Source organism: Toxotes jaculatrix, chromosome 4 (genome assembly GCF_017976425.1).
Source record: "Toxotes jaculatrix isolate fToxJac2 chromosome 4, fToxJac2.pri, whole genome shotgun sequence".
Lineage (NCBI taxonomy): Eukaryota > Metazoa > Chordata > Actinopteri > Toxotidae > Toxotes > Toxotes jaculatrix.
This window is the reverse complement of record NC_054397.1, coordinates 30,596,185-30,622,084: the sequence shown is the minus strand read 5'-3', so window position 1 is coordinate 30,622,084 and position 25,900 is coordinate 30,596,185. Positions and strand designations below refer to the sequence as shown.

Sequence of the window (25,900 nt, the reverse complement as noted above, 5' to 3'; positions counted from 1 at the left end):
ACCAATGCTTAGTGCAGTTCCTAAGAAAAAGCACAATTAACATTGAGTACAGATTCTGTACTCAAAAGACACATTCAAAAGACTATTACTCAAAAGACACAAGCCTTACACAAAAAGAAGCACCCTTATAATGGTTGAATGAGTAACAGCCAGATGCGTTCGTGGCTATTTCTGGTTTGTGTGTGTGAGTCACGTGGTTGGTGCCCCTCTGGGCGTGGGTATCAAGGAGCCCAGAGCCACAGCTATTCATCATGCCACTGCTGAATCAATGGTGCAGAAAACCTATACACACACACACTTTTGTACACACTAGTGTTAAAACAACTGACAGCCCTATTGTAACCCTAATATCCATGGTGGCTGCAGTCGTCAGCTTACACAATACAGAAAGCCCCCACAGTGGAGGAGAGACAGAGGCAACAATGGCTGCCAGCACCATGCAGGAAAAAAGCAGGAGCTGAGGAAAGAGGAGGAGGAGGAGGGGTGAGAGGGTGAAGTAGCTGATCTGGACCCAGGCATGCCATCCCATGACTAGAAATTAAGCTAAAACAAATTAAACCAAGAAAGCTGATCTTTACACTTTCAAAGGTAACCTCATCCATCAGATAAAGTGAAAGAGGAGGAAACAGATTTTAGAGAGTAATATGGGAAAAGGTGATTGGCAGGGTCTACAAAAAATTATTTTATTATGGTCGAGCAAATAGAAACACAAGACCGTATTTTGGCACAGACAGACACTTTTGGGGTATACCTGCTTCTACATCGACTTCACATTGATTCATTCTAATTACAAAAGAGACAAATAATAGAGATGAAGAAGCAAACATTGTGCCCTCCTTTGCTCAGGCGTGGTACAATCCTACTTAAATCCACCCAGCCAAACACCAGGTTGATATAAAACAACTTTGTCAGAGATGTCAAAAAGCAAACTAATGGGGTCACAGATGGTTTGAAGATTTGTGACACATTGTGGTGATGAAGCTGTTGGCCTGAAACTTGTGTTGATTGGAAATGGAATGGAAAGATGGATGTGTTGCAATGATGAAAGGCTGGTGGATGGTTGGATGAGTGGATAACAGTGGCATATCCAGACCTGCATGGAAGACCACAGTGTTCTTTCTGCATCCCGACAGCAGCTGAAGATTTCGGAATAGACCCTTGGCCGTCAGCTTCACATGGAAGTTGGACAGCGACAGTCTGGGAGACCATAACATTGTCTCTGTTTGTCCTCAAATACCTTGATTTAAGACTGATGTCTCTGGACTATCTGGTCTTTTTTGTAACAACTTTAACTTTCAGCAGTTTCTTTGCTTCTCTAGACTCTCAAATAGTCCTGGGTGGATCTGCTGGTTCGCCTTGTGGTCCAAAGTCCCAGAATTGCTCTTCTTACCAGGTTATTGTTGTCACCTATTTCCTTGTTATTATAATGCTTAAGTATTTTTGTCCAAGAATGGTTTGAGATCCATAATAGTTGAACTCTCTGCCAAGTAAAATGTTGCTCTTTCTTTCTTTAATTTTAGAAATAAAAAAAATAATCCCGCAGACAAACAGAGAAAAGATTATTTTTGATGATAGAATCTGTGCCTTGTATTTCCATGAAAGCCATGTAGAAATGAAAAACAACAACAACAAAAAAAACCAACAACAGGATTTTGAATTTAAAAGGTAGACCCTTGACTTGGTACAGATGAAAATAGAACCAATAAAAAACAAAGAGGCGACAAAAGGTAAGTCCACTAAACCTCTAGCTATGAAGGATACTAGATCATTTCAAAGCCACCGAGTCGCCACTGCAGTACAAAAAACTAAAACATGTGTTTCTGTAGCCAAGCAAATGGGTGAAGCAAAGAAATGGTGCCAAAAATAGCTGTGTCGTCCATGTGGGAGTGAATCATCCAACGATACAAGATGGAGTGAGAGTACGACGAGGGAAACCAGAGAGGTAGCGCTTGTGTGTGTGGGAGGCAGGGAGGAGGAAAAAAATCCTCAACACTAGTGAGGATTAGTAGTCTGTCTCTGCTCTTGCATGCAAAACACAGCAATCCATCCCGCTGACCCACACCGCAGAGATTTGTGTGCAGTCACAGAAATGTAGCACTTATCTATACACACATAAACACTGGGTAGTTGGACAAAGACAAGCATCTGTACACTCCCTCTCTTTTATTAATGTTTCTAAAGGTCTGTGAGCCCAGAATACACACACACACACACACACATACTGGATGGCGGGATGCTGCAGGGGAGGAGGGGGAATGGGTAGTGGGTGGGATTTGAATAATCTCTCTGTCCTTCGCTTGCTTCCTCCATCATTATTTCCTCAGGTCTCTCATGCTCTCTCAGTTTCCATTTATATAAAAGAGAGCATCAGAGATGATTCATGTTAAGGATAAATGTGATAAAAGGTCTACAATACATTCAATTCAATTCAATTCAATTTTATTTATATAGCGCCTTCCACAATCAAAACAGTCTCAAAGCGCTTTACAGAGACCCAGAGCCTGACCCCAGAGCAAGCACTTAAGGCGACAGTGGCAAGGAAAAACTCCCTTTTAACAGGAAGAAACCTTGAGCAGAACCTGGCTCAGATGGGGGACCCTCCTGCCGATGGCCGGGCTGGGTGAAAGGAGGAAAAGGAGGAAGACAGGACAGCTAGGAATGGAGGAGAGGGGGAGAAGGACAATACATAAGAAATACACTAGAGAAGAGGGTGGGAGGAGCCTCTTTCTCCCTCTCTCTCTCTCACACACACACACACACACAAACACAGATCTATGAACCTAGCTAAAACTAATTTAGTCTGAAATAACAGTTCTGCAATCAATCCTACTTTCATGACATTTTTTGGGAAATGTTTAAAAGAGGTGTGGATTTTGTGGTTATTTTGGAGGCTGATGTGTGTGGTGCATTATAATGAGAGGTGTTTCTAATCATTTTATCCCAATTATATCAATACTATTAATATAATATTATTAATACTAAAATTATATCAATATTCAGTATTTTGACGCATATCGGCATCGGCCTTTTTTTTTTAAATCCGACTGCCGATAAGAGATCAATTTAAAACTGGGTTATTTTGGATCTGATGCAGCCGCGCCTCTGTCTGCGGTCACTACTCTGTCTCTAGCGTTGTCCCACCCACAGCACCATCTGATTGGTTACAAGCAGAGCTGATTGGCACGGGTAACAGCCAATCAGTAGTGGAAGCTGTGCACAGTGCTCACACACACGGCGGAGAGAAGAAAAAGTTTGGCCGAGTGGAGAAGCTCCGGAGCGCAGGTGTCGAAGGTAAGTTAAGGCAGCAGAGTCTCCTGGAATTGTAATAAACTTCCCAGTCCTCTACATCTCACAACTACTAGTAACGTTACTGTGAGTCCAATAACGTTATATAAACAGAGCGGCAGCTCTACTCGCTCGCAGTCCCTCCAGATGTGTCTGTTATGCTTTGGAAACAAGGTTGCTGATAATATCGATATGGAAATAGTCCGAGATAATAGTAAGAAATGTGCGTGTGTGTGAGAGAGAGGAAAATTCAGTTAGTTTTATTGCAGGGAAGCACGTTGAGGGGATGGCTAAAGAATAGTGTGTGTGTGTAGGCCACTGCAGAAACCGACAGTAAAGCACCGTCTGTCTGAGAGAAAACTGTAGGGCAATAAAGGCTGTTTAACTACCAAGATATTTTGCTGTACCTTTTCCTGTGTTGATTGAGATCCCAAGCAGCAGAAAGTGACATATTGTTAGATGAAGTGTGTCCTGAAGCTGTCTTTGATAGTTTCTTTGATAGTTTCTTGCAGAGAGAAGCAGGATGTTGCTGTTCAAGACTTAAGACATAATGTAACTGCATCATAAAGCCTACATGAACTGCATGGTGTTCAGGGATGAACAGTCTCTCCTATTGCAATTGTACTATTTTTTCAGCTATTGTAACATTAATCATTAGTAATGTAGCAGCCTAGTTTTGAATGACAGGGCCCCTGCTATCTCGTTAAAATATAACATTTACGTAATAACATCAACTACAAGCTTCCCAAATGCTGTAATAAATTAAGCATGATGAGTTGAGCATATGTCAGCATGTGGCCCCACTTTTAACTCTCTTTTTTCAAACCCTTATTGCAGATGGATAGACTTAAGTCTTCAGTGAAGTCAATTTATGAGAGCAAGAGAAGCCGTCTCACTGGAGAGCACGCTGAACAACTCTGCTTTTTGCACCACAATCTGGTGCTGCTCAGTTGGGACTACTAATTGATCTGAGAGTCACATTTCTGTGCAAATTTTATTTAACTTTGTTTTATTTACTTTATAAAACTTAAGGAAACTATTTATTTATTTATTTATTTAAATTTTCAGTTAACTTTATAAGAGATGCTGCTGACCCTGGGAACTTTTGGTTAGAATTTTAAAACAAAGATGTCTATTGTCTAAGATAAAAAAAAAAACCTTTAATGTGTTGCAAATCTGAAAAGCTGTTTAATAAACATATGCTTAAAGGCATTTAAACAAAGTTAAGTGTTGGAGTTTGTATTATCCAAAATTTTGACGCCAATATTTTCACTTTCACTGCAAATGAATATCGGCTCCAAATATCGGTTATTGGCCTCCTTGACTACTAATAATCGGTATTGGTCCTGAAAGAAACATATCAATCTATCTCTAATTATAATGCAATACAGTTTCACAGCACCGCAAGATTCAGTCTCTTCAGAGTTGAATCAACACCTCTCTGTTTCAAAGAAAATGTTTTAGCAAGATGGGTCAAATTAACTTGGATTTATACTGAAGCTGATGGCAATGAACACCTGACATGATTTTGTAGACATGAAAATAATAAGTTATAAGAGTTTCATTCCACCTTAAAGGAAGTATAAGAGGCCACTTGACACAATTATGAAGAGCACTAGAGTAACACTTGAAAAGAGCTTCCTCTGCTTCCTCCTATCAAAGACAGCCCCTGAATCCCATTGACTGTATTCTATGTGTTATGGGACTAAACAACCCTAAATAAACTGTGATGTGTGTGAATGAGAGAGAGACTTATGAACTTATGAAGTGTAGGCTGCTGGCCTGTGTGTGTGTGTAGCAGTTAAGCCATCATGAGGGTCACAGCATGTCTGTGACTAGCAGCTCCCCACAGGGCCCACAGAGACTTCCAGAACCAGCCACAAAGAGTAGGCAGTAAGGGGCCACATGGGGGCAGGCTGCAACCACAGGACCTGGCTTCATAGGGCCTGCATGGAGGAAACCAGCAGTACCCTCACAGGGGATGGGCTGAATACAACCAATGTTTTTTCATGCTCCATCTGTGACTGCACATCCTCTACATTAAACAAATGAATGTTTACTGGTTAAAAACTGTGTGTTTCAGGACACTAAACAGCTCTAAAGATTAAATCCAACCTACGTATAGCTGAGATGCAAATATAATTCCTTTTTAAGATCAAGGAACATAATTTGTGTGTTTGCATGGGTAAGTGTGTCATGAGTAGTAGAATAATTACAGAGACTGCAGCTCATTATTCCATCAATGAGCAGTAAGGTTCATGTGTGTCATGTGAAGCCCTTAACCTGAACTGCTTTTACTGAGACAGATTCAACACAAGTGCCAAATGTCTCTGAAGCACTTCTTCCCTTAAGCTTTGAAGTTTTAGCAGCACAGAACACCAGCCATCAACAGGATCAATCTAAAAAGCACTGACACTGGCTTTTAAAGAGCAACATCATCTGAACTCTTATAAAATCGTATCAAAAATCGTATAAAATCACAGTCTAAGTGTCTGCTGGTATCACATGAACAGAAACCTGTAAAGTTAGCAACAACATCTGAGAGCTTTAAGTCCTCCTCATCTGGCACAGAGAAGAGTGTTGTTCTGCCAAAATGCTTTAAGAGTACCAGGACAGGATTAACAGGATAACAGCTTCAGGTACTTTCATTTCAACATCATTAAATATGCACCCACACACATAAGCACACACAAACCACATAAAGTAGCTGTAATAACGCTGGATGTTTGTGACTGTATCTATTGCCAAGAATCCTGGGATTGATGAGGTTTTGAGACCCTGACACACCTGCAACCCTTTACACACCAACGTCTCTCCTTGTCAACACACACATAAGCACACAAGGAAGTAAGTGAAAACACTAAAACCCACATATGCCACCAACAAACAACCTCTCATGCATCCTTACCAGTGCTGTTCAGCCTACTGAGTCTTGCTGAGCCACTTCTTTGCAAGGGATATTGGGACGCCTGCTTCGTCACACCCTGAATGGCCGAGGGAGCTGTCCGCACTGCTGTTTGACTGGGAGCTGTGGTCTTGGCTGTGTTGTGATTAGTGGCTGTTGGGGCCTTCAGACCTGTACATAGGGTGCAGAAGAAGTGAAAGTCAATCTCAACATCTCCAGCTGGCTTTTTCTCACTTGGTGGCCAAATGTTGATGGATCACATGTATTAATCAGTCTCTGGCCCAGACAGGATACACTTCCAAAACAGCTGTCTGCGTCTTTCCTCCAGTGCAAAGGAAAAGTACCCAAGTTGTGTGTGTTATAAAACCACAATACAATACCCAGCCCCTATTGTCCCTGTAATTGTGGAATTGTATCAAGAGAACCATTCACACCAAATTCGTCCTAAGAATTGCTTAGTTGCAGCAGTTCTGTAGGAAGAATGGTCCAAAATCCCTCCTGAACATTGTGTGGGTCTGATCTGCAGCTGACGCAAGCTCTTTTTTGAGGTTATTGCTGTGAAAGGAGGTTCTACCGGTTATTAAATCCAAGGGTTCACTTACTTTTTCCACCAGGATGTAGAATGGGTAAGTTCAAGAAAGACACAAAAGATTATAATTGTTTTGGTGTTATTAGCTTAAGAACGTTGTGTTTGACTGTGCTTTAGATAGAGATCAGATCACATTTTATGACTAATTAATGCCAAAAATCAGCTCATTCCAAATGGTTCAAATACTTTTTGTCACTGTAGGTGGAGAGGAACTAAGAGTCATTCACACCTTTAATACATGTATACATCTCACTCTTTTTCTCATATACACACACTGAAATAAGGAACAACTGTTTACAATAGTACAATAGTACCAGCCTTGATTCACTATCTTATAATGAGAAAATGAGATGAAGCAATAATGTTAATTGCAGAATTTAAAAAAATATAAACCCCCCCAAAATATTCTGCACAGTACATTGATATTTTCTGTCAATCTTCACTACATGCGTTACAAATTTAAAGAAAAGTGTTTGTTCGAGGATGTCATCTTCCAACAAAAAGAGATCTCTTTTTTCTGGGGTTTTGTGGGTTTTGAATTCTAGGCATTTACAAAAAACTGCAATCTTGTGACGTCAACAAACCTGCCCAGGATGGTGGGAGGTAAATTCTGCTGAGAGGTTCATGTGGAAACCAAGAACATCATTTTAGCCTGTGGTCCTTTTTTAACTTACGTTTTATTACTTTGACTCACACTGAGCCCCATAATGAACATGAAACACTTTCCATTACCCAATCTGGATACCAAACCATTTAAGAAACACTATGACAGAAATTTCTACCCTGCAATCAAAACCATCTGATTATCACTGAACATATACAGTACAAAGGACAGTTAGTTGGTCATCACTGCTGATGACTGATGATCAGGACGACCTACGTTTGCCTTTGAATGTGTCAACAAAGGATCCAAAAGTGTAAAATAAAATAATAAGCACTGGAACCAGCCCCTTCATGCATATACATATCATCTGAATCTTATTACTAATGGAAAACAGCAAATAAATTTGTAAACTAACAGTTTACATCTATAAATTTCTCTGGCAAATTCAGGTTACACATGTACTCACCTGTAGCAGTGGTCCTGGCATGCAGAGGCAGAGCTCTGGTCCTCATGACAGGAGGCTTTGGAGCAGGAGTGACACTGCCAGCACTGGTAACTGGATCACTGGGAGTACTGATGCTGGTGGTAGCTGTGGTGCTTAAGCCCAAGGACTTTGCCATACTCTGGCTATCCATGGGACATGTGCTTTTGCTTGGACGCTCATCTGGCTTGGGCCCTGTTAGTGCTGGAGTTACAGCAGGTGCTGGAGAAGCTGAAGGAAAGAAGATATAAATGATTAAAATACTAAGAACGTGCTGTGTAGTTGGAGGAGCACAACTTTTGAGTGGTTATTTAAAGTGTCACTTTTTTATGTTAATGTTGTGAATCATATTAATAAATATAGCCGCAAGTGGCAGTTTGCAGGTTCAGATGTGCCCCTTTACCTCCACAGAGGAAGAGTGGATATTGCTGTGCACAAACATAAAGTGTCTCTCTGACAGAGGTGTAGCAAGTGTTTCAGAAGTGTGGGGGATGGATACCAATAAAGTTTGCTTCACATATGTTTTCATATGTTTTGACCAAACAATAAAAACGATGAATACAATGACAGAAGGGTATACAATACTCTTTTAAAAGAGTGATACTAGAAACGTACAAAAACACACTCAGTATGAAATTAAAAAATCACATCTACACACATCTACAAAAAGGAAATAAAAAAATTGACTTTACAAAAGTTGGAACAAACATGACTAATAAAATAAAAATTGTATCTGTGAAAATGAATGCCTAATTGAACAATTTTCTCAATTATTTCAAATAGATATTAAACACAGCTTGTTGATATGATAATTAAATAATGTCTTATATTTTATTATCAATATTGACAACTTATTTAAAAGCCTCGAAAGCATAAACACCCATTCACAGTACCAGGAAAAAGGTGCCGGTGCCGGTGTGAACTATGAACTTAGCTAGTTCCCGCCTCCTCCTCAGGACGAGCCGATCGATAAATCTAACAGCAAGAGAGGCGGGACCTAAGGCAGAACAACCAATCATCAGCCGGTCACACTCAAAGGCGGTGTATGAAGCCGTTTGAAGCAAGAACAGGAGAGGGAGGGGAGAGGAGGCAGCCGCAGTGAGCGTGAGCACACAGCGGCCGGAGAAACGGAGTGAAAGTTGTGAGGCGTTTATGCAAAACTGCAGAAAAAAAACTGTGGGTGTTGAACCCTCTTGCTGGAAAAGGTGTGGGTGTTAAAACACCCACATCCCCCACGGGTGCGACGCCCCTGCTCTCTGACACACACTGGTAAGCAGTGGTGATGACAGTGTATAACAAAGTGAGAGGGGTACTGACCATATACTTTAGTTAAACAGCCTCCTAGTACAGGACCCTCCATGAATGTCGGTACACCCTTAGCAGTGTATTGTATATGGTGTATATAAGTGTGTATCTATGATTGAAAAGGACATCAACACTGGAAAAGAGAGGGAAGTCAGTAGCGGAAGGGAAACCAGACCAAAATAAAACACCTATGATGATCTTGCCTTTGCTTGTCGCTCCATTGTTCTCACTGCTTCCCAGTGATGAAGAACTTGGGCTTGTAGTTAATCCCTTAACAGGAAGTTTTGATGCCACGGGTGCAGCAGGTCGCCCAGTTGACCCCACAGCTGGCTGTTGATTGGCTGTTGGTTTGCAGGTGGAGGTTGCCTGGGCAGTCAAGGTAGATGCTCGCTCTGAGTTGGTGCGAAGTTTGGTAATACCTGTGAGAGAGAGAAAATACAAAAGGCCATGAATTTGCTTCATTCATCATTACGCACAAAATACAGATATTTACTTTCGGAATGACAGTTGGTCTAAAACAGTCTGATGAAATTTGGTACTAATTGGGAAAATAACGTCAGCTGCAAGATCAATACACTGTCCAGCTATAAAGTCATCCCCTATATTTCACTAAAATGTTAAATGACTCAAAATTGTTCCATCTCACAATAATTATATTGTTTTTATGTTGGAGAGTATGGTATTAATTATACCACATGTAAAATCAAAAATAAGCAGGTCAGACAGATGACACTGAAAACAAAAACCCCACAGAACAACTTCAGTACAATGAAAATGAGTACGCTTGTGACCACTGCAACAATAGTCAGTCACCAGGGTTGTACTCAGTTTTGTTGTATACTGTAAATGCTAATTTTAGTACAGTTGAACCTTTGATAGTGTATGATATACTCTTTTACGTTAGGATTCTTCAGCTCATATAAGCTGTTTTATGAGCTCCCCCCAAACCTGTCTCTGTTTGATCAAAGAACATACAAGAAACTAAACTGAGCTGTAGATGCAACAGATATACTGGTCAAGTTTAATGTCAAACTTGCTAATATTTATTGCAGAATGATTTTATATCTTCTCCATCATAAAAACTCTACACCTTGGTTCAAACTGAAGATGAAGAATCAGCGTAATTCATATAGATATAGATACTGTTGACAGAGAGAAGCACTTGTTCAGCTTGATCAGCATCAGCATTCATCAATCCATCCATTCATGCCACAATCAACATGGTGCTTTCTTAAAATTCAAAGATTCTTCTGACAAAAAAGTGCTTAACTGTTTTCAGATTATACCAACGTAACAGACAGATCAACTGCAACATTATGATTCTATAAAAATAAAAATCCAAGTGTAGCAAACAGCCTACCCCTAACTGCACAAATCAAAACTCAAGAGCAGAGCCCTGATCGCAAAATCATGGAGGTAGTCTGGGATTATATACGGAAACAGAAACAATAGAGACAGCCTGAGGAGCGTGTTTAAAAGTGTAAACACCAGAAAAGCGGCTGGACCAGTAGGGATTAGCGGCCGTCTCCTCAAAACCTGTGCTGATCAGCTGGCGCCTGATCCCCACCTGCTTTAAAAAGTCCATAATTGTCCCTGTCCCAAAGAAACCACAACGACGATGTCATAGCCCTCCTTCTCAACAGCACCCTCACCCACTAGGACACTGGTAAGGGGAACTATGTGAGAGTGCTGTTTGTTGATTACAGCTCAGCATTTAATACCATAGTCCCCTCTAGACTGCTCTTTAAGCTGTATGACCTGGCCCTGGACTTCTCCCTGTGCAGGTGGGTCTACAACTTCCTGACCAGCAGAACACAAGTGGTTCGTGGTACATTTGCACAATTGGGAGCATCTTGTGTGGGAGTATCACCACCTGGATGGGAAACTGCACAAAGCAGGACTTCTTAGCCCTTAAAAGGGTGGTCCATTCAGCGGAGCAGACCATCAGAACAGCCCTCTCCAACCTGCAGGACATTTACACACAACGTTGCAGGTTAAGGGCTGTGAGGATCCTCAAACACCCGGATATTCTCGCTTTATCTTATTTTTATGAGATTTTCTATGTTTCCAAATATATATATTTTTTTATTCTTATTCTGTGTGCTGACAGACATTCTGTGTTTATTTTTCTCACTAATGGTTCAGGTACAAAAACACATTTCACTGTACATTGTACTATGTATAATTGTGCATGTGACAAATAAAGCTTATCTATTCATGGCATTACTTTTGGTGCTTAAAACATAGTACTGTAGATAAAATGTTTAAGAAACAAGCAAAAAGCTGTCACTCAAAATCTTCAAAAATGACTCAGTGGCTCTTTCATTTGTATACAGTGGATAAGTAAGAGGCTACCACAATTTGCTCAACAACAAGTTATGGAGTTATGGAACTGTGAAATACATCTCAAACTTTTTTGTGGACTGAATCACACATTCTTTCCTAAAACTAAAGCACAATGAATTGTCCTGAAAGCTGTGACATCCTCTTCTTCACAGCAAACCAGGGACATGAGATACTTAGGAAGTGAGAGAGAGAGAGAGAGAGAGTGTGTGTGTGTGTGTGTGTGTGTGGGTGCGCATCATTCAGTCTTTGTTGAGTTACAGACCTCATGGAGTGAGGCCATTTTGGCTGGTCCTCACTTTCTGACAAACTTTCAAAGGGCTGTTTGAGGGTTAAGACCTGGTTTTAGGGTTCAGGTTAGAATCAGGTTTAGGTTAGAGTTAAGTATTTAGTTGTGCTGGTTAAGGTTAGGTTAAGGAGCTCGGGAATGAATGAACGAGTGAATGTCCTCAGAAAGACAGAAGGGGAAGAGGAACAAACTGCCTGTGCCTGTGCTGGTTTTTAAATTACATTAAGGATATGCATCTGATTCTCCTGCTGAGCTGAGTTGTCATAACCCTCATTATGACCACAGAATAAATTAAATTAAACATGATGGCAAACAATTATGGAATGTGTGAGTTCCGTGGGCATGCAATGACACAATGATATTCATCTGGTGGACAATGATAGATTCAGTTGGTTCCCATTTTCTTTGTTTGTGTGATTTAAACTGTGGCAATCAATGTCATATTTATAGTAGATGTGCATTATGATGTGTTATGTTATTGCAACTGTGTGATGAGTAATGTCAGTGTGTATGGTTGTATTGTCTGCTGCTATGCAAAATCTGATAGAGATACCACTAAACAAACAAACAAACAAACAAACAAACAAACAAACAAACAAACAAACAAACAAACAAACAAACAAACAAACAAACAAACAAACAACCTTTCTATCTGAAACGTGATTGTACAGGCATCTTGTCCACTATTAGACATGAAGAATCTCCAAGCCAATTCTTTAAGCTGATTTAAGGGACCTTTAAAATAGACAGTCTAATGAACATATTCTTATGTTCTTTTTAAATTTGAGGGGAGACTCACTCTCTTCCAGAAACATTTTTTTTCCTAAATTAGAAAGTTATAAAGAGAGGGAATAAAATGTACATTTGTTTACCACAATCACATCACCTCACGTCAAGAGACACACACATACATGGATTCAATTTCCAAAGAAATCAGTGTTAGGTAAGAGCTGGCTCACTACAGATCTGCCTCATGCTCACTGTTGATACACAAAAATACACATGTTTACACAATTATCTGACTACGCCAAGCTGGATATTTAAGTGAATACAAAATGCCTTTTGTAATTCCTGGCTAACCAAACTTCTAAACATAAACACAAAACCAAACTAACATCTGAGTCTAATCCAGGAGGAGCTGAACAACATTTCTAAAGCCAGACACTAACAAATTCACATCTTCTCTTCCACAACAACATTTGCCTATTGTTGGCAAAAAACAGAAAGGTTTGTAAATGCTTTTCAACAAACAACTCTCAAATTTCCACTTAATTATCTCCTGCTTTTATCTGTATGACTCTAGCAAACTAGTGTAACTGACAAAAGAAAAACATTGGATAACTACATGTTTCCTGTGATGCTTTACCTTAGTTTTAGGCATCACAGTTGACTTGCATAGTGTTCCAAACACCTAGAGAAGCTTGGGATACCACCCTTCTATATTAATTTATCACATAATTGTTCAAGGATGTCTACCATATAAGTAGACATCCTTGTGTACTATTAAAGGTATACCACTTGGTTCTGGGGAAGATGGTGATAGGGCTGTCTGTACAGTGTCTTGGACTGCTCTCCATGGTGGTTAACTAGTGACAAGCTCTTCCTCAGGAGATTCAGTTCTACTGATCTTTGGGTGTAAGTTGTAGCTCTCTTAGAGGAACCCCTCCACGACTTCCTAAAGGTTGATCAGTCTCCCAGATCTTGCTTCATTTTGGTAAACCTGTATGGGCCTTTTATGAACTGAGTTTGCTTGGCCTCCTTCTCCTTCCTCAGAATGGATCCGATGGGGCCATTCCTCCCCTCCGTGGTTCTGAGTCCTTGTCTCCCCATGCACAGGGTCCCAATGATGTTGAACTTCAGCATGCATTCTGCCTGTGCCACTGATGTGCCATCTGCCCACTTGTATCCTAACCTTGTGGTGACGCTTGCTTCCCTGACCTTCTCATCGCTGGACTTTCTGTACATCATCTGAACCCTGCACCTTGAGCGCTTTCATCACTGACAATAGGGGTAGCTGTAACTGTCCAGATTTGATTTATAGTCCCACTGACAAGAATCTTGGTGGAATTCTGAGTCACCTGCAAAGATGTCTGTTCACTTACATCTCAACTCCATCCACTCATGTCCTAGGTATTTCATAGCATGGCAGCAACAAACAGATGTCTTTCAGATGTCTTTCTCAGGCCTGAGTAGCACAAGTTCAGTATGATCAAGTTGAGTGCCTAAATTCTGTTACATCACCAGGAGCATACACTACTGTAACAAACACTATATCACACATACAGACTATAGGCTACACTGTCAGGATGTGACTGACATGATACCCTCTCCATTTCACCACTCAAAACTAATCATTTTGCATCAAAACATGCACAAAGTGACAGATAGTAAACAAACACTGGAACTCCATTGAGCAAAAAAAACAGTGAGAGGAAAAACAAAAAGTAGATGATAGAGAAAAAGGAAAAACATTGTGAAAGCAAAGAAAAAAATGCAACCCATGTGTTCTTAAACCTCCTCTGAAGACAAACAGGGAAGTGCAGGGTAAAATTAGTTTGCACACACACAGGCAAGCACACATGCTCTAGGAGTCTCCAGTTGTACCTTGTGAAGTACTGTAGTCTGAATGTTGACAGAGATCAGTGACAAAGACACAAAGAAATATTCTGTTCTTATGTAATACTACAGCTGACAAACACTTTAACATGAAGAAAATCTAATTCACCAGCTGCACACACGTGCACACACACAGTGTCGGTAAATGCATGTCTATCAACAATTTGCTCACTGTATGTGACAAAGTGCTAGTGCCTGCAAAACAGTGTATATGAGCGAGAGTGTGTGTGTGCATGTGAGTGGTGTAGTGGTATGTGGAAGGCATTTTAACTCGCAGTTCTGCAGTGTCGGCCTGCTCATTTCCTGAGTCTGCTGCACAGACCAAAAAAAGAATTTTTCTTCTATCACACACTGACACATGAGTCTATATGTCTGAGAGAAGCTAAGAAGTGTTTTGTGGAGCAGAGCAGACATACAGTCCATGCAGCGTGTTTACATTTCAGGTTTCATTAAGTAAATGGGTCTGTACTGAAATAGCTTGTGTTCGTCTCTACATACAGACAGAATCCATGCTAACTCACCCTGGCTCTGACTTTGGGTCTGCCTCACTCTTGTTGGAGATCCACCCCCAGCGCTCTGTCCAACTTCTCCTAACATGAAGTCATCAATCTGGGCTTTCCTGGGGTCATGGCTCCCCTGTCCTGGAGGTCCAGCCCCTGAGCCTGAAGGTGGAGCTGGTCCAGAGGCTTTATCCACTCTGGTGCCTCTCCCCTGCTGCCTGGCATTAGGCCCCAACTTGGAGGAGACTTTCTGTAGAAAGAGCTGACGTTTAGTGACACTGTCCCAGCCAAGGGGCCCCAGCTCGGAGCTGCACACCGAGACCATGGTGTTGGCCATTCCCCACTCTGAGCCAGAAATGTGGATTGAGGGGAGCGAGGCAGACAGCGAAGGAGCAGAGGGGAGGAGTGAGCAAGAGAGTGTGTGTTAAGACAGAGGGGGAGGAAAAAAAGCAAGAAAGAAGGAAGGAGAGGGAGGAGGGAAAATTGGGAGTGTGCTGCAGCCAACAGAGTGGTAAAAAAGTTGCTATTGTGTTCTACATTCCCCTTGAGAATCTCTGCTCTGACCAAAGCAAATTTTTTTCTCTCTCCCCCCACCCATAAACCAGCACACATGGACTGAGTTTGTGGATGAGGGTTTGACATCTGTCTCAGTCTTTTCAGAGGAAAGACACAACTCATAGAAACTATTCTAGTGAGGTAAGAGACTTGGGAAAGTGGAGAAAAGAGTTAGAGAATGTTCACAAATCTATTCTTATGTAAACTTAAGTCTAAACATTTTCAGATAAAATCCCTGATGTGCTTTCATTCAAAAACAATTTTAGAGCAGCAAAAGAGAGAAAATGAAACACTTCAGAATCTTCTTATATCTTATGACCTACTCAACTTTTCAACTGAGCAAAGAAGCTGAGCCCATGGATCACTGTAGCATACCACTATACACAGAATCACATGTTGACATGCTAGCTGGCAGTTCAACTGGGCTGAACTGAAGCTCTGTTTGGTAATATGAGATTATACAGAATCAGTGGTGAAAATAAAGGCACATGTGCAACATAATATCTATGAATAGAGATAAAGTAGATTAAGTTAAAGTAGGTCTTCAGAAAATATAATCTAATCATCCAGACAATTTAACATATGCCACATGTGCCTCTATTAATGGGAATATTATCAAATCATCAATGAAGGAATACATGCTGTGCATGATCAGAGAGCACAACTAACTGAGGCTGAGGACAGGAAATTATGGGTTGTTCATTTTAATTGCTTGAAACTATGGCCTTGTTTGACCTTGACCACAATTTTGAAAGGGGTCGAGTAGGTATGAAAATCAGCCCAGGACTTTTGGCTCAGAATGGCCCACCAAAACCCAGTGGACACACAACACCACATAAGGATCATGTCACACTTAACAAGACCCATGTAGTAAACAAGTTGAATTACCTATGATGACATAGAGAGCAATGCATAACACATTTTATTACTGTAAAGTAAAAAAATTCCATCAGAAACACCTGTTTTATATTGCAGTCCAACACCAATGGCTCCAAAGGAAAAGTCCCCAGTTCTCCCGTTTGACTTTTAAGTAGGCTGATGCATGTGCTATAGAGGTTATTGTATGTGTGTATAGCATAGTTGGCCTGTTTTTACACCGTGGGCAGAGACAACCCCCGAGGCTACCAATGAGAGAAAATGCTGGGGCAGGTTTTAAGCCTGGCTCACTGCATCTTTAAAAACACATACCAGAGACAGCATACACATACCACTCCCTCATTTAAAACACAGTATATGTTTTAAACAATGTGAGACATCTCTTGTGCATGTAAAAGATACACTACAACAACACAACATAGGGCATCAGATAACTAAAGCTCACTGCCTTTTGACAAACATTATTAGTGTCTATTATCTAGTTAATTTTCCTGTCTTGAATTCTACTGAGCATAATAGCATTCCCTACCTCCACCTGTTATTATCAGTGTTAAACTCCAGTAAACCCTGCTTGAGCACATACCATGACTTCCATTTTCCACGTAGCCACCAATGCAGAATTTTAAATTCAAACTAAAAAAGGTTTGTTACAACCTAAGCTGAGTGTGTTACTCTACAGTATATCCACAAAGGCAAAGTTATCTTTTCTACAACCTAAAAGACCCAATAAACCCAAGGACAAAATGAGTTGCAGTAGATGGAACACAACACACAGTAGTGCACCAACACACATCTATTTCAAAATAGCTATGTTGCATAACTTGCAAGGCAGAGCTGTTTCTGGGTACTCGTTGGCATTTGAAATCAAAATTACATTTTTATACGTCATCTGTGACTGAACACACGAGCCTGAGGCAGAGAAGTCCAGTTTAAATACATCTGACCATGTTAATAGTTCTCACCCTGCTATGACCCCTGGGTTTCTCCACTGTCATCAAGGCTTCTCCAGTATCCTCCCTTGGGTCCTCGACAAATTCTTCACCAGCATCTTCTCTTGGATGTGTTGTCTCTGTATTTGCAGCTGTTCCATGTTTTTCAAGCACTTCCTGGACAGCCTTCCTGGGAGTGTCCAGGGATCTTTCCTCAACAACTTTGGACCCCAGAGAGCTGGTTGAGGTATTCAGTGTTCGACTGACAGCCATACTCGTCTTCTCTTGCTGAACAGAGTCATTGGCTGCTGTCTCATGGTGGGTTTTGAAGTTACTGCTCTTTCCTCTGAAGGGTTTCAGCACCACAGCCACTTCAGCTGGATCTGCAGATGACCTCTGACTTTTATGCCCATCCCCAGTCTGCATTTCCTCCTTCCTAGAAACAGCTTTCTTTCCGTTAGCTTGAGCAGATTTGTTCTGCTGAGTAGAAGAGAAAAATCAAATGTTAGACAGAGGACATCTGTGCAATACTTAACATATATCAGCTTTTCAGTAACACTACATTACCTGACTGGGTGTTTTAGGTGGGGCTGAGGTGGACCTTGATCCAACTTTAGCCTTGACATTTTTTTGGTCCAGTTTGGAAACTCTCTTTGCCTCCACACTGCACAGTTTGATGCCTGTGGAGGCAATCGCCTTGGGAGTAGTTGAAGTAACAGTGGTTGGTTTGGTTTTTGCTGCTCTGGCAGGCTGACTGGTGTTAGGCTGGGTAGATTTGGAGCCCAACAGACATTTTTCAGTGTCCTCAGGAGGAGGAGATGTGACTTCCTTAGAATCTTGTGCTGGATTGGTAGAGGAAGGATAAGATGATGATATCTGTATGTTTTCATGAAGGTCCTCAGGAACAGGAGGTTCTGTCCGGCTTCCAATAGGTAGATCCAGAGAACAGGCAACCTCTGGCCCTTTTAGCACCAGCTCTGGCCTCTCATCATCAGCTACATTCATGTCCACAGTTCGCTCTGTCTGAAGCTCAGTCATCACAGCAGAGTCACCTGGGATCATCAGGCCAATGTTGGATTGACTTGTTGAGCTTGTGAGGGTCATGCTACCTCTCCGTACACCCAAGTCAGAACTCACAGACAGAAACAAAGCCTCCTCTTCATCATCATCAGCAGGGATTTCTGTTGTGTCTGAATCTGGACTTGAGGAGCCATTCTTTCTTCCACTTCCACTGCAGAGGTCATCATTATTGCCACAGCTACAGCTGTTTGTTGTTAGTGAAAGGGCCAGAGTCAGGTTGTCATTATCGTTCCAGGTGTCTTGGCAGTATTCTCCACTGTTGGCATCCAGATAAACAGACACAGAATTATCATTGGATTCTGACTGCTCCATTACTGTTTGTATCTTTCCCACTGAGACATCATCATTGTTATCTGATTTGCTTTGGTCCTCCTTTGACACCCATTTTGAAATTACAACATCTGTCATCAAGGTGACTTCAAACATGTCATAGTCCAATGGGCTGTCTGTTTGGCCCGCATTGAGGGTGCTCAGACTCTGCAGAGACTTGGGAGACAACTCTCCCAGACAGGAAGAGGAAGAGGAGGAGGAAGACGAAGAGGAAGAGGAAACTGAGAAAGCGTTCGCGTTGTGGTCTCCTGATCTGTGAAGAGGTAACCTCATGCTGGATCCACCTTTACTCCTGACAAGGAAGCTCTCACCGGGCTCAGAAACACTCATCTCAACAAGGAAGGCAGAGGGGCAACTGGTTGTGATAGAACAATGAACAGTGCTCTTTACAGCTTTATATTACATACTCTCTTTCTTGACATCTGAAAGATTGTCCAGTTCATTCTCCATAGCACTCTGGATTTCTGCATTTGTGTTTTGATACTATCTAGTATGTCATACAGTTACAGTCCTTCCTCTTATACATTTTGAACATTGCATAAATATGCTGCATTATTTCCAAAAGAGCTGTAAGTCATCTTGTCCTTGTCAAGTGCAGAATTGTAATGTAGTATAAAGCGCCCAGAGACTGAAGATTCCACATTTTCAAAACTCTGCTGTCAAAAAATCTGAAAAACAGAAAGAAGAAAGGGAATTACATGTTTAAACTAGCATAACTGTAACTATCAACACATAATGTCATTCTTCTGTACAAAGATGATTAATAGTCAAACTAAACACGTGGCTGAAAACTTGAAAAAATATCACACTTCACAGTGGCTCCACCTTTTTGTACATATATGATGTTATTATGTTTAACATTATTTTACTACTGATGTGTTATGTACATATTACTTTTCCCCCTGCTGGCGGTTCAGGAAAAGTAATATGTACATAATCTGTTTTCTGCTGAAACAACCTAGTGTCTGCACACTGACGATAAAAGACTTAAGAAATGCTGCCCTCTGCAGGTGAAAATCAAGAACTTTTATTTTAGTGCATTACTGACAACAACAGCGATAACTGTAACAGTCTCTTTGAGGTGTTTCCAATGAACAGCCTTAGAGATCTCTTGTGAAATGAGAGTGAAGTCCACTCACAGCAATTCAAACTTTTTTTAGGAAGTGATGAACTTAAGTCTGATTGACCATTTGAAGTAATACGATAAACTGATAAACTCCATCAGGCTCCAAAGTCTGTCATTTATTTTGTGTCAGTTAACCAGCTACATTAAATGTCAACTGGTTACATCATCAGTTTAAGTCTTGATGCTCTGATTTCCATTTTTGGGAGACAGTAGTGAGACACCTGCTGTATGCATGTGTATGTGTATGTGTATGTGTATGTGTGTTTATGTGGGTCAGGGACAAAAAGAAAAGAAAGGAGCAGCTATATAAAGGCGATCAGATCCAGGACACTGTTCCATCTCCATTATCCAGTAATGACAAAAGGGCCCCTGGGCAAGAGCTGACTGTCTTCCAGGTAGGCACACAGAAAAGAGGCACACAGTTATAAGCCTTCAACTTCTCCGGAAACCATTACCTCCCTGAAATGGGTTATCTGAATCTGTTCTTTAGAGGGCCAGAATTACAATCACAGATAACATCAAGCATTCATAATAATTTCAGTTAGCTTCTTGCTCACTGTAGAAGTTTGTTATCACTGTACCTTTCTGTGTGCATTTTTCAGAATTTACAAGGGCAAAAATCACATAGAAGCAGGGACAAAAAAGGCAGTCCCAGTTTGAGGAATACAGAAATTCTTTTGCTGTATAAAATAATATGTGATTCCAGACACCACATGAAAAGTAAGTTTAGCATTAACATTCATAGCCTTCTAGAATAATCTCTACAGCCTAGCTCTGCACTAACTTGTAAGTTATGAGGTAAGGTACCCAACCTTACCTCATAAATTATGAGTTAGTGCAGAGAGACAGCTGCACTCAGGGGCAATATCAAACAGTCCTCCACCTCGGTTCCACTGTTAGGTTTGGTTTACAGAAGTGATTACTGTGTTTGCAAATGCAGCACATTAATGTGGAGCAAAATGAGCAGTCCATTGCTCATGGATAAGATAATGATGCTGGTCAGTATGTAGGTACTATGTAAGCAGAGACCATCTGTAAGATAAAACTGTTGACTGACAATTCACCTGGTGCTTATCAGATGATATTCTGAGGTAAAGATGATCTGGGCAGCTTCACTTAATTAAATATACATTAACATTGTCACTCTAGTTGGTTGGATCACAGTCAGCCTGTTGCTGCTGCTGCAGTCAGCTTAATTTCCCCTCCGCCTGCGGACAAACAACATTATCAAAAATGCAGTAGATTCAACAGAAATGCTGGCCAAATCGGCATGTCCTTCAGACTTCTGATTGGGCTACACATCATTAGGCAAAAATGTCTTTACTAGATGTCTATCTGATGGTGCTGTAGCAAAATTTAAGAAGGTGATTCCATCAGCACTTAACTCATTGCCATATCTCAATACAACAGAGGACTCCTGTACTAACTATAGACCCTGCCAAACCGACCATCTTGTTGACAGTGCTGCCGGCACAAAGCGAAAGACACTTGACTCTATTGGCCTTCTAAAAAAAAAGAATAAAATAAAAGAGCTCCATGGTCTAACTCTACCTCAAAGCAAACTGCAAGACCTTGAAAGGATATGGCGTTCCACAAAACTGCAAGAATCCCACTTAGCCTGAAGCCAAAATTCATCACCTCCTTCCCTCAACCAGCACCAATATATTTTCAAACACAGGAGCCTTAGAAACGATAAATCCTGATGTATATTTATAGTTTTTCTCTCATCAACCTTCACCAACTAACTTCAATAATCTCTTCATCTGAACCATCAACGTGTCTCTTAGACCCGATCCCAACAAGGCTGCTTAAGGAAACTTTACCCTTAGTTAGAATTGATCAGTCTGTCTTTATTACCAGGCTATGCACCACTGATTTTCTTAAGTAGCTGTAATTAAACCTCTTCTTAAAAAGTTTATTCTTGATCCAGGTGTTTTAGCCAACTACAGACCTAAATCTAATCCTCCATTTTCTCTCTAAGATCCTTGAGAAAACAGCTGCCTATCAGCAGTGTAACTCTCCATGAAACAACAATTTATTTGATTTTCAGTCAGGGTTTAGAGTGAATCATAGCACAGAGACAACACTGCTGAAAGTTACAGATGACCTAGTAACTGTATCAGACAAAGGACTTGTCTCTGTCCTTGTTAGATCTCATGGGTGCTGCATTTGATGCTACTGACCATCACACCAGTCCACACATTAACAATGAGTCCTCCATGTATGCAAAAGTTAGAAATGGAGTTCTACAAGGTTTTATGCTTGGACTGATTCTATTTGCCTTATAGAATCTTCCCTTAGGCAACATTATTAGGAAATACTCCATAAATTTACATTGTTATGAAGATGATACTCAACTAACAAAGATACTGACAAAAACTGACACGTCCTCCTCTTTCAATCTGCCTAAAGTTATAGAATCGCCACCTGCCGATACCATATTACTTAATGATACTGAAGCCCTGAATTGGATACAGATTCTAATGTAGCTTTGTTTCTGCTCTTTTGTCTAGTTCGCTGTTTTTCAAAGTCTCATTTAGGACAACTTTCTCAAGGGGAGACAGTCACAAGGCCTATATCAAGGTTCCTGTAGTATTCTGATATTTACTTTTTTTTTATAGTCACATCGCAATCATTGGAGACCAAGCAAAGTTTTTTGTCCTGCTATCCTAGACTATCACTCCTTTTCTGATAGTCCGATCGTTGTTTTAACCTCCACTTCAAGTTAGTAATGAGTGCGTGAGTGTACATCAAGGTAATAATCAACTTGAGAGTTGCCTGTGCTAGCCACAGCTCACTGCATTAGAGGCTATTTGTTTTGACTAACAGTCACCTCCATTGTTTTCAGCTGATCATTTAGATTTAGATTCAGGTCCAGAGCTCCGCAATCATGCATCCTGCTAACTATGTGAGTGAAAATACAACACATACAAAACATTAAAAAAACTAACGAAAAAAAACCTAACAAAAAACAAAACACAAACAAACAAACCCCCCCCCCCCCCCCCCCCCCCCCCCCCCCCAACAATATACAAGACAGTGAATGATTTAATCAATGCTTAGGTTCCTCACACAGTAGCCATGCTAATTGTAAGTCATTCTCTAAATGAACTGTCACAAGTAGGACTTCTTTAGTTTTCTGTGGCATTATTTGGGCATTTTCTTCAAAGGCATTTTTCTTCCTGGAGACTGAGAAACCTTAAAATTTTAGTCCATTCTGTACAGCACTCCACCGTTTTCATGTTTGGTGGCATATATCAGACACTGGCTTATCATGTAAATTATAGTCCAAATAGCAACAGTGGCATGTAACTTCACATTTACTCAATTAGTCTGCTTAGGGACAGTTATGAGGTACTTGTATTTTACTTGTATATTCATTGTATTTTACAGTGTTTTCATTTTATTTCACTCCTACTTAAATACTGTGCTTTTCACCCCACTGCATTTATTTGTCAAACATAGTTACTAGTCTATAGTTTTTGGTCCATAGTCTATCGTTTTTGGTCCATTGTTTACCTCAGAAATTAAGATTTACATAAAAAACGGATAAGGTTATGTAATACAACACAATATTAAAAATGAAACCAGCTGTTCCCATTGTCCTTGGTTTGCGAGGCCAAAAATTTATTTATAATTTACACTTATAAATTTATAATTTATAAGTGTATGAGCAGAACTCTGAACTTTTTACCCCATCAATCATCTCATAACACCTCATGTTTATTTTATAACTCTTTAGGGGGGCCAGAACCTTAGGTTGGGAACCACTGGACTGAAGTACCTAACATTATATAAAGTTGTTAAGCTAGCTCCGCCCCAGTCAGCTACAACAGTAAAATGCTACATGTGCATTCATGTATCAGTACTAGTAGTCGAATGATGTGATATATACTAGACACAAGGGTATTTTTTTAATCTACTTTAAGTACAATTTGCTGATAATACTTAATCAGCACATCATTGTGTGAGCAGTGGTTTCATTTTTAGTCATTTTATTTATCAATCTGAAATTGAGGTAATGATAAGCTCTTGCTACAATTCTTCATGCAGTCATTTTAACATTTCAAATGCCTGTGCAGACACAACCAAAACTCTGAGAGGTCCATAATCTGTAGCTTGGCATTTTTAAACAGCAGCGTTGAAAACATCAGAGTACGTAAACAGCAATTGTTCATGTGTGAATATATAGTATGCGAACACACACACTGAGTAGGAAGAGGTGACCCAGTATGAAAATGTATTATAAATGCTGAAAAACTGGGCAGACTTTTTTCTTCCAAATTCATACAATAATCTGCTGCAAATTAATATGTCAAGGAACACATACTACATATTCACACATGCACATGAATGTATGTAAACTGCAAGTAGGACTTCCACCCAAGTTCTCAGTTAAGACAGAATAGAACTAAAAAAAGATAAAACATTTTAACTAGAATAACTAGTATACTAAGGGCTGTCTGTCTTTGTGTAACAGCCCTGCGATTGACTGGCAACCAGTCCAGGGTGTACCCCGCCTCTCGCCCATAGAAAATGAATGAATGAATAACTAGTATACTAGACAGAGATGTCAGCAGTCCATGGGCAGCAATACAGAGTCTTGGCCCGCTCTTATTTCTGTGGATGTGAAGAGACACACTGACAGTGAGATCTAATACCGACTGAACACACCGTGATTATTTCAGCTATATCAAGTGGACATTTGAAGAGATACAGTTTTAATATGAGCTTTAGAGAGTCCCAGCATTCCTGTTTATCGTCTGTGCCACTGCTTTCAAATGTATAACATTTAATTCACCCTAGCTTACATAATTATATCACACTGAAGAATGAGTGGTCAGTAACACCGGTGCTCTGCAAGGGACTGTCCTCTCTCCCTCTCAGTATTACAGTATTTTTATTTAATTTTTATTTTTATTTTTATTTTTATTTTCACTTCACATTTTCTTCATTTTCAATTGGGAGTTGGTCCGTAACTAAAGAATTTCCCTACGGGGATTAATAAAGTTTTTCTGATTATGAATATTTTTGCTATTCTATCAATGCTAAAATTGGAAGATTTTCTGTTGACTGCTCAGTTTTTCATCATTTAAAAAAGTGACCAGGTGTGACAATGCAAAAACACAGTGTCATCAAAAGTTAAATTAATGAAGACAGCTCACTCATATGCAGTCATTTTTTTCAACTCCTTTATGAAAACAAAAGGTTTGCTTGGGTTCCACTGTAAAGAGATATACCCATTTCTTCTCTGATGTATTTCAGAAAGGAATGTTTGCTGTAGTATTAAACCACACTTACTGTTACCACAGTAACCACAGGCACAGTCAAATCAACCAAGACTAAAATCTTAAGGATTACAATCTCAATGCTTCACTAAATATACATAATATTCTATGATCAGGATCTAAACATGGAACATATTTTCTTTGGTTTTGAATAGGAGCTCATGTGCTCTGATCTCACCACAACCATTAACTACATCCAGATGTGGGCTATTAAACATTAGATCTCTCTTGTCTAAATTTCTTTTTGCAAACGCTTTGATAATTGATCATCCGATTGACTTATTTTGTGTTACTGAGACCTGGCTGCAGGGGGAGGAATATGTCAGTCTAAATGAATCAGCCTCCACTAGTCATATTAATTATCACATTCCTTGAGACACAGGCTGAGGAGAAGGAGTGGCAGCAATCTACCACTCAAGTTTATTAATTCATCTGAGACCTAAACCTAGTTATAGCACATTTGAAAGCCTTATCCTCAGCCTCTCACAGCCAAACTGGAAGACAGAAAAACCAGTCCTATTTGTTGTTGTGTATCGTCCACCTGCTGCTTACTCAGAGTTTTTGTCTGAATTCACTGACTTTTTATCTGATTTAGTGCTTAGTACGGATAAAGCAATTATAGTGGGCGACTTTAATATTCATGTAGATACCCACAATGACAGCTTTAAAACTCTATTCAATTCAGCATTAGACTCGGTTGGCTTCTCTCAAAATGTAAACAAACTGACTCTCTGTTTAAATCATACCCTCAATCTCGTTCTGACATATGGAATAGAAGGTGAACATTTGATAGTATTTC

The 25,900-nt window shown here is 40.3% G+C and overlaps 1 protein-coding gene across 2 annotated transcripts in view; it reads right to left on the bottom strand.

Annotated features, from left to right (window-relative positions):
- LOC121180463 (microtubule-associated tumor suppressor 1 homolog) overlaps nucleotides 1-25,900 on the bottom strand; it is a 77,347-nt gene that overhangs the window by 30,565 nt on the left and 20,882 nt on the right. For both annotated transcript variants that reach the window (XM_041035894.1, XM_041035895.1), the window contains 6 exons: nucleotides 17,845-19,355; nucleotides 17,311-17,757; nucleotides 14,939-15,167; nucleotides 9,373-9,588; nucleotides 7,850-8,095; nucleotides 6,194-6,361 (listed from right to left, as the gene is read on the bottom strand). In XM_041035894.1, coding sequence (XP_040891828.1) covers nucleotides 6,194-6,361; nucleotides 7,850-8,095; nucleotides 9,373-9,588; nucleotides 14,939-15,167; nucleotides 17,311-17,757; nucleotides 17,845-19,017 — 2,479 coding nt within the window. In that variant the 5' untranslated portion in view covers nucleotides 19,018-19,355. The remainder of the gene's footprint in view (nucleotides 1-6,193; nucleotides 6,362-7,849; nucleotides 8,096-9,372; nucleotides 9,589-14,938; nucleotides 15,168-17,310; nucleotides 17,758-17,844; nucleotides 19,356-25,900) is intronic.